Source organism: Fusarium oxysporum, chromosome 1 (assembly GCF_000149955.1).
Source record: "Fusarium oxysporum f. sp. lycopersici 4287 chromosome 1, whole genome shotgun sequence".
Classification (NCBI taxonomy): Eukaryota; Fungi; Ascomycota; class Sordariomycetes; order Hypocreales; family Nectriaceae; genus Fusarium; species Fusarium oxysporum.
Window position 1 is genome coordinate 6140564 of NC_030986.1, and position 12549 is coordinate 6153112.

The 12549-nt window shown below is 48.4% G+C and overlaps 4 protein-coding genes across 4 annotated transcripts; 2 read left to right on the forward strand and 2 right to left on the reverse strand.

Moving 5' to 3' along the window:
* Positions 1–387: 387 nt before the first annotated feature.
* Positions 388–1516, forward strand: FOXG_21960 (uncharacterized protein). The gene has a single exon (XM_018402340.1). The coding sequence runs from the start codon at positions 484–486 to the stop codon at positions 835–837; it is 354 nt and encodes a 117-aa protein (XP_018255562.1). The 5' UTR covers positions 388–483; the 3' UTR covers positions 838–1516.
* Positions 1517–1587: 71 nt separating this feature from the next.
* FOXG_15029 (uncharacterized protein) lies at positions 1588–4762 on the forward strand. The gene is made up of 2 exons (XM_018395104.1): positions 1588–2058; positions 2114–4762. The coding sequence occupies exons 1-2, from the start codon at positions 1640–1642 to the stop codon at positions 3132–3134; spliced, it is 1440 nt and encodes a 479-aa protein (XP_018255563.1). The 5' UTR covers positions 1588–1639; the 3' UTR covers positions 3135–4762.
* A 926-nt stretch (positions 4763–5688) lies between these two features.
* FOXG_15030 (uncharacterized protein) lies at positions 5689–7368 on the reverse strand (the record flags this gene model as incomplete). Its single annotated transcript, XM_018395105.1, has 3 exons — positions 5689–6141; positions 6198–6467; positions 7129–7368. The coding sequence occupies 3 exons, from the start codon at positions 7366–7368 to the stop codon at positions 5689–5691; spliced, it is 963 nt and encodes a 320-aa protein (XP_018255564.1).
* A 1134-nt stretch (positions 7369–8502) lies between these two features.
* FOXG_15031 (uncharacterized protein) lies at positions 8503–10828 on the reverse strand. The gene is made up of 2 exons (XM_018395106.1): positions 10477–10828; positions 8503–10424 (listed from the first exon to the last, which is right to left on the reverse strand). The coding sequence occupies exons 1-2, from the start codon at positions 10481–10483 to the stop codon at positions 8764–8766; spliced, it is 1668 nt and encodes a 555-aa protein (XP_018255565.1). The 5' UTR covers positions 10484–10828; the 3' UTR covers positions 8503–8763.
* Positions 10829–12549: the final 1721 nt, after the last annotated feature.

Below are 12549 nucleotides of genomic sequence, written 5' to 3' on the forward strand. Positions count from 1 at the left end.
TAGAGCAGAAGTTTTGTTTCGCGTTTCCAATTGATGTTCTCCCTACCATCGAGGGGGAAAAACAATGCTCACTTAGAATCACGTTGTTTTCCATGAATTGAACCTTGGCCAACACACAGACACATACAGGCGCGTGTGCACGGCACTTTTTTACTACCACGATAGAAACGTCGTCACCTGTCTCGGGACTTTCATTTTCACAACACTCCCCTCTCGCTTGCGCCCCATGCTGGTTCGAAGGCCACGCTGGAACCTTTCACGCTTTTCAGAGACACCCCCCATGCCTCCCTTCTTTGATGCTTCTCACGTTTTACAGAGTAGCAATTCGGTACAAAGCAGGTTGCTGTAATGCCCAAGATGCAATTATCAATCAACCTTCTGTAATGGCGTGAGTTTGTGTACTACCTTATATGATACTTATAGGCGCACCTGAATTGTATGGCTTGATAACGAACTTTTGCTCCGTAGAATTGGACTGGAAGGATGTCCCTAATCAACCCCACGTCTGGGGCAAGTGTAAAATCTTACCGGGCTGAGTTCTCTTTTCATGTCTTGCCTCGATCTCGACCTCATCCCTTCTCTCGTAATCGCTCCTTACTCCTACCTACTGAAAGCATTGTCTCTAGTTGTACACCTTTCAGAATCATCTCACCGGTCCCTCATCTGTATAGACTTTTTCGTTTCCTCGGTTATGTTTTCGGTTATCTATGTACTCTACAGTACCGTTATACTCTAAGTTTGCTTGAATTTGACTCGCAGTCTCAAAATAAGGCCGTTTCTTTGTGTCTTCTTATCTCCCCCGCTCTCCCTTCCTTCCCATTGATTGCACTTTCCTAAAGCCAAACCCAAGCGTTTTTTTACCATTTCCCCCTCATCGCGCGACCTCCCATTCCCTCTATCTATCGTCTCTTTCATTCATATATTCTTCCCACTTGTCTCTTTTTTTTTTTTTTTTTTTTTTATCTCGCCCTCCGACTCTCTTCGTCTTCCTCCTCCCGATACTCGATATTATCAAACCTGGGGGCGCTCAACAACTACTACGCTAAACGCCCACTGTAACCGCTTACCCACTACCATCACAGCGGGCGCAGGCATCCGCTATCCAGCCGGTGGCCGAAGTGCCAGGTCAGACCAGACTTGGCCAGTCTTATCGAATCCTCACGAAATTCGTCACCCGCAACTGGGCCTGGGGAGGGCTCAATCGCTTTAACGTCGCTGCGTCTCGACCAGGTTTGGTCTACCATTCATCGTAGACATCCACACTCACAGCACCAACACCAGCAGCACCCAGCTACGCTGCGTACCCCTCCGGTACGCGCCAAACTTCATCATGGCTGCCGTTCTTCCATCGGACGACAACGGTTATTTCGCCGCGTCCGGCCTGCGACGCTCACTTTCTCATTCCAACTTCATCTCTTCGATTTCGCCATATTCCACCACTTCTCACCTGAGCGAGCATTACAAGCCTGCTTCTAAGACTTCCGCCGAATCCAACTCATCATCTGCTCCCTCGTCTCCCCGTACCATCCACGCCGACTCGGTCGACCTTTCTTACGCATCTACTCCTGCCACTAACCCCTCTATTGTCTCTGGCTACGATGGCACCATTGGTCTTATTGAATCACCTGCAGATCACTTCATGTTTCCATCCTTTGCGCAAGAGAGGCTCTACGCTCACCCAGAGATCCGTCCTGATATTCACTACGATGATAACCCAGAGCCATCCCCCAGTCCCCGACCAGGCGACTCTTATACCGTCTCTCCTGCAGAACACGAGGCCTCTGAAGAGGCTTGTGATGATACATCAATATCCGAAACACCAGAGCACGAAAAATCCGAACATGCGGAGGATGACACTGCAGTCTCAAGTAGGCCGTCGCGCCAAGTCGATTATCTGTCCAATGAATGGAGAGAGGAGGATATCTGGTCCTCATGGCGATACGTTGTAACATGGAGGAAAGAGTTTCCAAACAGCGCTCGATTGGAAAATGCTTCTTGGAGGGCATGGATGAAGACCAAGAACAATCTCAAGACCATCTCCCCTGAATCGCTTAATTGGTTTGCCTCCCTGTAGTGCTCCCTTAAGCTCTATTGAAATACTTACATCTACAAGGCTCAAGGATTGTGATGTCACCTGGCTCTATGGCCCTCTGCAGTCAGGACCAAAGAACCTCCACCCTACCGACATAGAGTCCTCGAGTGTGTCGCTGTCAAAGGCCGACTCACTAATCATCCTCAACAAGAAGCCCATTCTGAAGAAGAGAAGCACGTATGAAGTTATGCTTCAGCGCTCGCTGTCCACGGCCTCATTATTGGAGCAAGCCACCGCAGCTGTGAAGGCCCAGAAGACCCGAGGAATCCTCCAGCTCCACCTCGGTCGTTCGTCAACAGACTACTTCGCCTGCCCATTTGCATCATATCGATTGGGCGGAGAAAAAAGTAGCGTCGCTCCCTCGTTAAAATCATCTAGAATCATTTCCTCCAGTTTTGAGCAAAAGCATGTTCATTTCAATGAGCAAGTTGAGCAGTGCATAGCTGTTGAAGCTAAGTATGATAAAGATATGGTCGATGACCACTACGGTTTTGATAGTGACTTGGATGACGGGGTTATGATAAAGCGAGTCAAAACCAAGAAGAGGCCAATATCCCGACACAAGACTTTGAAGTCAAAGCCAGCAGCTGAAGGAAAAACAATTGCGATGCTGCCTTCCACTACCCTCAAATACCGCGAAAACACTCCCGAGCCGCGACAGACTGCCATGAAGCACTCTCGAAGCCCGCTCAAGTCCCCTTACTATTCAAAAGAGACCCTGCGATCTGCCAAGAAGTCAGGCAGGTCCTTTTTTGGGGAGGAAGATAATGATGACAGCCTCGACAATGCGTTGTTGAGCCCCCGTTCAGGGCGGGCGTCACCCCCCAATGCGGATACCAATGGCGATCTGAGCAGGTCTATTTCACAGGGCAGCCTTTGTAAGGAGCCTCCGGGTATGCGACGCACCCCGTCTGGTATGTTTATGCCTTATCTGGAAAGTGAAATACAATCCGGGGATTGCGTATTTGGCCGCGTTATTGACACGGTCAACACTGCTCGCGATATCGCCCACGTTATCTGGAACGTTGGCTGGAAGAAGTAATAATTGTACAGGCGTTCAACTTGCATTTAGCGGCGCAATTGGCATTTGAACAAGCTCCCAAGCTTGTGACTCATATATTGTGTGTTGAAACGACGCCATCACAATATCAACAGAAGAGATTCTATATATAGGAATCTCCGAGAGTAGTTGACATTGACCTGCCATACTACCGCAACCGTCGTAACCCAAGGGATAGCATGGGCCGTCGTCACAACGTCATGCTGGAAAGTGGCACCGGATTCGCGTTTCTATCTTTCATACATGGGCACAAAAGCGTAAGACATCGGAAGGGCCAGTCTTTTAGTGTGTTTTGCCGGATTTTTATCTTCTATGCTTCATACGGGTGTCTGAACACGCAGGTTGAGGGGAAAATCGGTAGTTTAAATCTTCTTGTAATAACAGATTAATTGTTGATTATTTTGGAGGGTAAGGAAGTGACTGGCTTTATGATGGGCGTGATATCAAGCGGTATCCCAGCTCGGAGAGGCGTGGACGGCCAAAATCAGTCCAGCCTGGAAACCGGGAACGGGTTGCAGCGATTCAAGCGATCAATGCAGAAGGCCGGGCAATCGATCCCTTCATCGCGGTTGCAGGCCAATATCCCCTTGCCAATTGGTACCGAGAAAGCAACCTTCCGGCCACTTGGGCTATTGCTACGACCCAAAATGGCTGGACAGATAATGAGACAGGTCTTGAGTGGCTAAAGCACTTTAATCGATGTACAACTAACCGATCAACTGGTCCCTATCGTCTTGTAATCCTTGACGGTCACGAAAGCCACCATTCTGCCGACTTCCAGACATACTGTGAGGAGAACAACATCATCACGCTCTGTATGCCACCTCATTCTTCCCACCTGCTTCAGCCCCTTGATTTCGGGTGCTTTGGGCCGCTGAAAAAGGCATACGGTCGAGAAATAGAGCAACTGATCAGAAGGTCTATAACCCATATTTCCAAGACTGAGTTCTTCCTGGCCTTTTATGCCGTTTTTCAAGCTACTATAACTAAAGAAAACATTAAGGGAGGTTTTAAAGGAGCTGGGCTTGTTCCTTTTGACCCAGAATATGTGATCTCAAAGCTTGATGTGCAGCTACGGACGCCAACGCCTGTTGAGGAGGAGGCCCAACAAGCTCAATCTTGGACTTCAAGGACCCCAAGAACAGTTCTTGAGGCTGGATCTCAGTCTGAATACCTTCAGAGGCGAATCAGAAGACATCACAGTAGCTCCCCAGAGTCAATTCTTGAAGCTTTGAGATCCCTTGAGAAAGGCACTATGGTAGTTATGTATAAGGTTGCCTTACTTGCAGCTGAGAACCGAGAACTTCGACAGGCAAATGAGATACTTAGCCGGCGGCGCAGGGTAAAAAGGACCCGCCTATAGAATAGAGGGAGTATGACTATACAGGAAGGTCAGGATCTAATTGATCAGATGGATGTAGATATGCAAGTAGTGGCCGAATCATGGAGAAGTGGTGCTCAAGGAAGTTCAGCGCGACCAAGGGTTCGGCGCTGTGGGACTTGCGGCAAGACTGGGCATAATGCAAGAACCTGCCAGGAGGGTATTGAGGCCTCTGGAGATGAGTATAGTAACTAGAATTAATTGATCAGATGATTTGTTATGTTTTTATTGTGATTTATTTTTAAAAGGTTAAGGTTTTTCGTGAATGCACTTGTCTGGTGCGCGCGCTTATCGTGTACGTTATACCTTTTAGAATTTAAGCTAAATTACACTTAATTAGCTAAGGGTAAAGGCATTTAAAAGGGTATAAAGTCTTAAATTAAAGTAAGTAATAGTATTAAGGGATATTAATACTAGCTAGACAAAACAGCTGTCATGTCTATCCCCATTACGGGTCTGATGCAGAACCATGTTGACGGATCCTTGTACGAGCGTATTAGAAACCCAACAGACGTGCAGTTCTAATTCATTTTTATTCCATAACTCGCCCATAGAGCTCCCCTGTTTAGGGTGTAGGTTACGGGATGGTACGGCCGATCGGATCCGCGGATCCGCCATGGTATAAGTTATCCCTTTGACTGGCGTAAGGCAACACCTAGGTCACGAGCAGGGATTACAACCAATCATAGAGTCACAAGCTCAAGGTACGTTAAGCCCCGCGTAATTTAAGTGATGCCAGAAGTCCTAACATTTTCCAGAGGTACAAAGAAATACCTGGCATTGCTTACAGCCATACCGGGATTTCCGTATTTCCCCTCTGTTGCCGCTGGTTGCGGATAAAGGTTTTTGCTTCAACTGTATCTCCCCAAGCCGCATCCCTTTGCAAGCCTTGCAAGCAACAGGATTTTTATTACGGAACCATTCATGTTGTGATTTAGGCGTAAACTCATCCCCAGTTCGAAATCTCTGTCTCGACTGACTGTTGGAAAATCCGGGAATTCCCCTTCCCTTCAGGATTCAGACTGTTACTCTGAGAGTCCTAGATTAAAAATTCAAAGTCCTGGATACAATCATCTAGAGATATAAACCCGTGAATAACTCTCAGCTCAATAAGAAACAATCAAGTTTTACAAAAAAAAAAGATTTTACCCAGCACTACTGCGCAATATAAATAACAGGACTACTAGGCTCATACTCTGCAACAAGGTCATTAACAAGACGCTGCCGCCACTCCGCTTGAGACTTCTCCGGCTTCCACCGTGGGTTTCCTCGTTGCTGCAGAATGAAGCTGTTGATCAGGGCTATTTCTAGCAGGAAGTCCCAAGCTAGGGCCCTCCAGCCGCCCCGACGAACACGGCGATCAGGGCCCCAGTAGGCTCGCATTTGATCGCCTCGATCCACGGCATTCATTTCGTCGTTGTAAGTAGCAGCGATAGACGGAATTGAAACCACTTTGACTGGCTCCTCACCGAAAAACTCCTGCATTGGCCATGCTGCAGGTTGGTCTGTTGTTGGTCGTTTCCTTATACGGTCAACCCGTTCATTGCCTGTAAATACGGTGGATAAGAACAACGCAAGGGCATTGACTTTCCAAGCGATCTGGTTGACCTATCCAAAGTCGAATCAGTAAGGCTTATCTGTAAAAATTTGTCTCCTTGACTGACTAGGTTATCGGCTGTTGGGATTGCTTTAAGGCAGTTAAAAGGAATACTACCAGCAGCAGTATTATCACCAGCTTTGAGCTTGACGAGCAGCCTGTAAAGACCACAGTTCCGGCGGGCTGTGCCCTTGGCTCCGTGCCCAAGCTGACGTAGCCGACGGAATAGGTTGGACGAAGAGAATAGGTTGTCGAGAAACACGTGGTATCTGGCTTCCGGCAGCAGATTCACTAGGGCGACAACCACAGCTTGGGTCGGGTTTAGGTAAACAGTACTCTGTGGCTCTCGAAGCCGCCGTTGCTGCCGTTGGCGACGTGGTTGTGAAGGCAGCCGCCGGTAGGTGTGTCTGATAGCTGCAGGTCCTAACTTCTGGCCCGGCCTGTGCCAGAGCCACCGCAAGAAATAACCGCGTTGAGCTACAGTCCAGACTTAAAAGCCTGTGGGAGTGGGTTTAGATGGGACGGTTGTCGTCTCCAAGGATCTTCCTGGGAAGCGGACCATACATTCATCTATAGCAATAGCTGTGCCTGGTTTGAAGAAAGTAGTGGATATGTGTTGTATGTGATTAGACCAGTCATCACCCTGCTGAATGTCCGGCTGTAGAAGCTATCCCCAGTAGTTACGAATATTGTTGTGTGGTCAAAGAGACGTAGAACCCGTGATAATAGCTGAAATCGGCGAAGAGATATCCACTTTACAATTGGATGACTTGGCTGTTGCTTCCCTAGCTGTGACGTTCTCCAGTAGTCTTCTATTCGGGGTTCCTTGTGTATTCGCATATAGTTCAAGACCGCAATCCATACGAAGATTTCTGCAACAGAGGTTGGCTTCCAATCGAGAAGCCGCGACTGTGGCTGTTATCCATCACTGCAGCTATTTGTAAGCATCTCAAGCCGATCACTAGCCCAGCTATTCGTATAGCAAATCAGCTTTCTACTAGCCAAACAGGGAGAAACTGGTGGAATAGCAGCAGTGGCTCTGGGGGTAAAGCCTCTATCCGAAAGGACCGATCTGGAAGATGAACGGGCTCGAAGTTGTAGCCACGGTCAGGAACTGGGTTATTGACTGGTCGGCATGTGTTATCACTAGGCTGCTCACGGCGGCTATGATCGACTCGAATGAAGCTACTGTCATCATACACATTGGCGGCTTGGCTAGAGAGTTGTTCGATATCCATGACAGCTCATTGAATGGGTTGTATGACGATTTCAGCGGGGTCGGTTTCGCTGACGCTTGAAGTCACTACTACGACTCCTGGTTGCGCGGGGGCCGTGTGGGGCTCAGTACCGAGGTGTTGCCTTACGCCAGTCAAAGGGATAATAAGCAGACCCCTCTCTGAGGAAGGGAGGGGAAAGAGTTCGACAATACAGATACAATTAAGGACATCAAGGCGCACGCGATCTGTTCAACATAAATATATTAGAATATGTTTAATGCCTTAAGAATTAGGTCAGGTAGGGCGGAGTAAAGTTAGGCAGCTAGGTAGGTAGCTGACTTTAGTGTGCATGAGGGGGATAACTTTGCGTAGTCTCTACCTATGGAATTGATATAGAATATTAATCAAATCAAACGAATCAACTTTGAGCTTGAGGGCTATCAACTAAATCAACTTTAAGGCTAAAGTTGATTTGATTGACATATGATGAGCGCTGACTTCTTGACATCATCAGACGTGATTCGCCACCCTACGCTCAGTACTACGCCCCGTTACAACTGCCAACATAAACCCAATTAGGTTACGGTTTACTACATTGGGAACCTTGACCGTCACATTCGGTCGTCTGCGTTTCCCCAACATTGTTGCGTCTCGGGGGTTGACGTGCTCCTCCCTCACGTACATCTCTAGGCCCCCCTTTTCGAGATACTTCAGCATCAGGTAGCTTAATTTCGGGCCTAAATCTAGCTCGGGGATATACAGGCTGCCGCCAGTTCACTGGCAGACCTCAGTCTCAATCTGCGAATCCCAGTGATGGCCCGGAATAACTGGTAAGCCGTGCCTGCTGCAGTGTTCAGCCATCGAGGTTTGGATGATCCATACAGCAATCAATCCATGGCTTGTGAGCTCTCTCTGCTCAAAAAAGATGGTCTTGGCAACAGCACATCTTCAAGACTCGTATGTTCCGAATCAAAATGCTGTCATATTGCTCAACCTTTCACCTAACCTATCTGAAGCATCTTGATTTTGCTGGAGTAGCGTCTAAGAATGATTCAAGACTGTTGACCCCTCCACCCACCAACTATCCATCGGGTAGGGAAATACTCTTTCCCTTGCCTTGGCCATCGCTCCCACTTTTTTTCCCCCTTCCCTTTTCCCTTCCTTCGTATCCGCCCAGGTACAGCCCCCCTCGCTTTGATAATGACACGTTCATTATTCAAAACTGCAAATTCCGGTTCTCATTCTCTTTGCCTGCCGTTATCTCGTGTCTCCCTCTCCCACCCTGCACCGGCTACCTATAGGAATGAGTATCGCTGACGGAGAGACACCGTTATACCATGGGGATAGCGAGTAAATATGGGGAAAGGTCGATAAAGCCATTTAATCCAAAATGTACGGCACTTACGCTTCAGCGACTTATTTGGCAACACCAACATAGGCGAAGCAATGTTTAAATGCCTCCGTCTCCATAGCGAACAGGCCTCCGTGGTCAAGCAGGGAAGCTGGGTGCCACAAGTTGGGGTCGAGGCGCTCAAGAAGCCCTGGGTAGCTGTTCAATCCGATCGGCTCGGTAACACCCCATGGGTTGCGGAGAACAAGGTATTGCTTGTCACCAAGGATAGTGTAGCCGAGAATAGAGTAGGCATGGTTGGCAACGACGTTGCTGCCTCTGTACATGTTGCCAGTGGCGTAGGTCCAGGCAGTCATGGGGTTAATGGTCTTGAAGTTGACGCAGTTGGAGCGGACAAGTCCCAACATGTCGTTGGCAGAATGGTTCTCGGTCCTGTAGTAGTGGGGATCCCGGCCGTTGATCTGTGCCATTGCCTTCACAGGGTCGCCGCAATGTGTCTGAGTGATGTCGGGCTGCTCCGATGAGCTACCAGTGATCCATTTGGCGAATGACTTCTCATACAACGATGGCCAAATGTCAGCTCCGTCGCTGGAGCGGCAGTACAGGGGCCCATTGTTCGAGTTGTTAATGGGGATTTCGTAATTGACCTCCACAGTCTCAGTTTTGCCGTTATTGTCGCCGCCCTTGTCGTGAAACTTGATGGCGAGGCGTTTCTTCTCATTCTTGTCGTAGTGGACTCGAGTAGCGCGGTTAATGATAACAGGGTCGGACCAGAAGACCGAAAACAAGGCGGCAATCAGCCAGCTGTTACTGGCACAACCCTGCGTGGGATCATCAAAGTAGCGCATGGTCTCTCTTTTCTCGCCAATCTCAAACATGGTAAGATCGCCAATGAGACGCTTGTTGACGCTCTGGAAGAAATAGTCGTACATATCGCGCCACGAGCTATTAGGTGGTGTCCAGTGACCCTTTTGCATCCTGAATGGGCTGACTAGCTCGTTGATGGACATTGTCACCTCATGGTTGGAAACCGTCTTCCCCAGGGAGTGAGCGTGGAGCATCAAGTGCAGCTTGCCATTCTGCATGCGAGCCACCTTAACCCGCGTCTTACCCAGATCCTTCAGCCCGATCTTCTCAAGGTCGTCCAGCTGCTGAACCCCTGATAGATCAGGAGTCATGAGGTCCCGCTCATTTAAGATTTTCATGTCTTTCTCAGACAACATCTCTGCCTTCCTCTCCTTCTCGTTGAGCTTTAGCCCGGCGAATAGCACTGAGCAATGCTTCATGTCGAAGAGTTCATCGTAATCCGTCTGCAGGACGTTGGATATGATCTTTGCCGAGTTTATCGAAAACTTGTCAATATTGCGGCCGAGGAGGGCTTCCACGAGTGAGTACGGGTTGGCAGCACCGACTCTGACATCCTTAGGCGGCGAATCGGGGCGCATGTTCCCCTCCCTGGGGAGTCTAGCCTCAATTTTCATGTCAAGGTCATCGTAGCCCGACTGAAGGCTTTCGGAGCCAACAGATGCTGGCTTGTTAACTTTCTGGCCAAGAAGGGCTTCGACTAAGGCGTATGGGTCGATAGAAAGAACATTGGAGTCCTGTGATGCGGAGTCCGGGACAAAAAATCGGATGTCACCCATGTTGTTTGACGATAGAAAGAGTAATATAAGATGATTGAGAGTATTGAAGAAATTTAGCAAGTGGCCAGGCGAAGAACACGTTACTGTCTGTAGTGAACAAGATGTCAAGAAGTGTCATTGCAAAGGGTTTTATACCTTTCATGCACACGCGACTTGCAATATTGCTTGGTTTTTTGGCCGTTCTCGCACTTCTGGGGATGATTCACGACTGCGTCAACATCAACCTAAACCTGCACACTTTTACCGCCGTCGTCAAGTTCCGTAACACCTTCGCATCATCGACTGCAGATGCCATTTGCGGGGAAACTTCTTTCAAATCGTGGCATACATTTCCGGTCAAGAAGGTAAACTTTGCTTGTGGTGAAGTCAGGGCCCAAATATGTTACCTCGAGAACAATGTCATCGTTACGACGTTTGCTTCCACAAGATGAAACCATCCTATCGGTGTTGACGCAGAGTTGATGCTAGATGAAGGCTTGATATTCAGCCCAATGCTGGGAGTGGCATAATTAACTTTAGATGTTGCGCGCAGCATGTGGACCTAACCTTGGTAGTCTAAAAAGCTTCGTAGCAGACCCGGCGGATAGCAGCGGATATGTGCTCCCCACAAATTCGGATCCGCATTTGCGAAGCTTAATGCAGAGTATCATCAGTAAACTACAACATCAGACAGAAGTTGAATTAACTGGCCCAGTTTCAAAGTGCGCATTGGTTCTGACCCGATAAGGCCTTGAAGCGTCAGATCTGTGATGTGCTTTTACACTTCAGAACACTGCGGGGACGTTAGCAAGTTGGTCAGTCAAGAGATGGTAAAGGGCACTTTGTGTAAATTGGCTTCTAGCGTCAAGCTCAGGCGGGATAGCCGAAGCAAAGCGTGAGATCCCTCACAGAACTATTGGAGTGTGGATTGCGACGGGGCGGGTAATTTTGGAGGCAGTGGAGATAAAATGTACCAATGACGAGGCTTTTCTCGAGCGTCTCGAGCGAGTGACATGGCGCTTTTGACTTTGCGTTGAGGCGTGATAAATACTTCCGTAAGAAGTGACGCAGAACCGCATCAGCGCCGTTACAGGGATTGTTTACTCCGCATTGAATGCCTTTATGGACACGGTAGAAGCCGACTGGTTGCGTCAGGCAGATGCTAAACACCAGAAAATACATTCAAACTATGCGATGGCTAGATAGATAGGGTACGTTGGCCTGGAGCAACTTCTTCCTAATAGAGCTCCACCCTCCTTCATACAGATAGAGAACCCAGGTACGGCAAATGGCAAGCTTACGGGCATAAGGGAGGACGCTAATCCCCAGAAAGCTCATCAAGGACTAAGCCATTTTTAGCGACACCATCATGGTGTCGTAATGAGACATTCATTGACAGCGACATGTTGACAAGCGGATTTGATCCCTGCTTTCTCGCTACTGCAGTAATTGTAGTTTACCATGTCCTGGAACTGAAGTCTATCCCTTCAATTGTGGAAAGCCTCCAGGAGGGTCACTATGGGGTGACTTCCCACCTAACGTATCTTGCAATGGAAGTCCTCACGGCCTCACAAGCTACGGATTAAAGACTTTATGTTACTTTTATTCCCTCGCTAATTGTCACACCGATATAGTTACTCACGTATAATTGAAGTACGTGGGGTAATGTCGAGCGCTATACCTAATAAAGGCTCGCCACAATGAAAGGGATAGGGCATCATTTGTTGGTTACATGATTTCTCCGTATACTTCCGTCGTGATCTCCTTCAAACCCTTACAAAGGTATCGTCCCTGGTTTTATATTTTACCCCGTGCCCTATGACTGTCCTGCGAGGCTCATGCGGTTTGCAGCAAGCCAACCTGGTGTTCAATTTCTCCAATTGTTCAGTATCCTAGCTTCAACGGCAGAGGCAAACTCTAGCTGTCAGTGGCGGACGAGGGTCGGTCTTGTGAGTAGTCAAGGGCTATTGGATTGATAACTGGAACCATGATATCTGTCTCCTCGTTATCTTGCTTCGGCTCAAAGGCGTCCTGTTGCGGGCGAACGTCACTGTCGCTTCGAGCGCGTCCATGTTAGTATCCAATTTTAGGGGTCTGATATACTGGCCTACTTCGTCAGCGGTCATATCCTCTGGAAGTTTCACAAAGCCGAGCCTTGCGGTTTGTGGCTACGTAAATACCTGGAGGATGGAAACTGCTTAAATATTAGAGGTTTTATGGGAAAAGAAC

What these genes read in the sequence shown, in the direction of transcription:
- FOXG_21960 (XM_018402340.1), top strand. Translation starts at nt 484, where the DNA reads ATGTCCCTAATCAACCCCACGTCTGGGGCAAGTGTAAAATCTTACCGG.
- FOXG_15029 (XM_018395104.1), top strand. Translation starts at nt 1,640, where the DNA reads ATGTTTCCATCCTTTGCGCAAGAGAGGCTCTACGCTCACCCAGAGATC. An exon ending in TCCCCTGAATCGCTTAATTG is followed by an intron (nt 2,059 to 2,113) that starts GTTTGCCTCCCT and finishes TACATCTACAAG; the next exon opens with GCTCAAGGATTGTGATGTCA.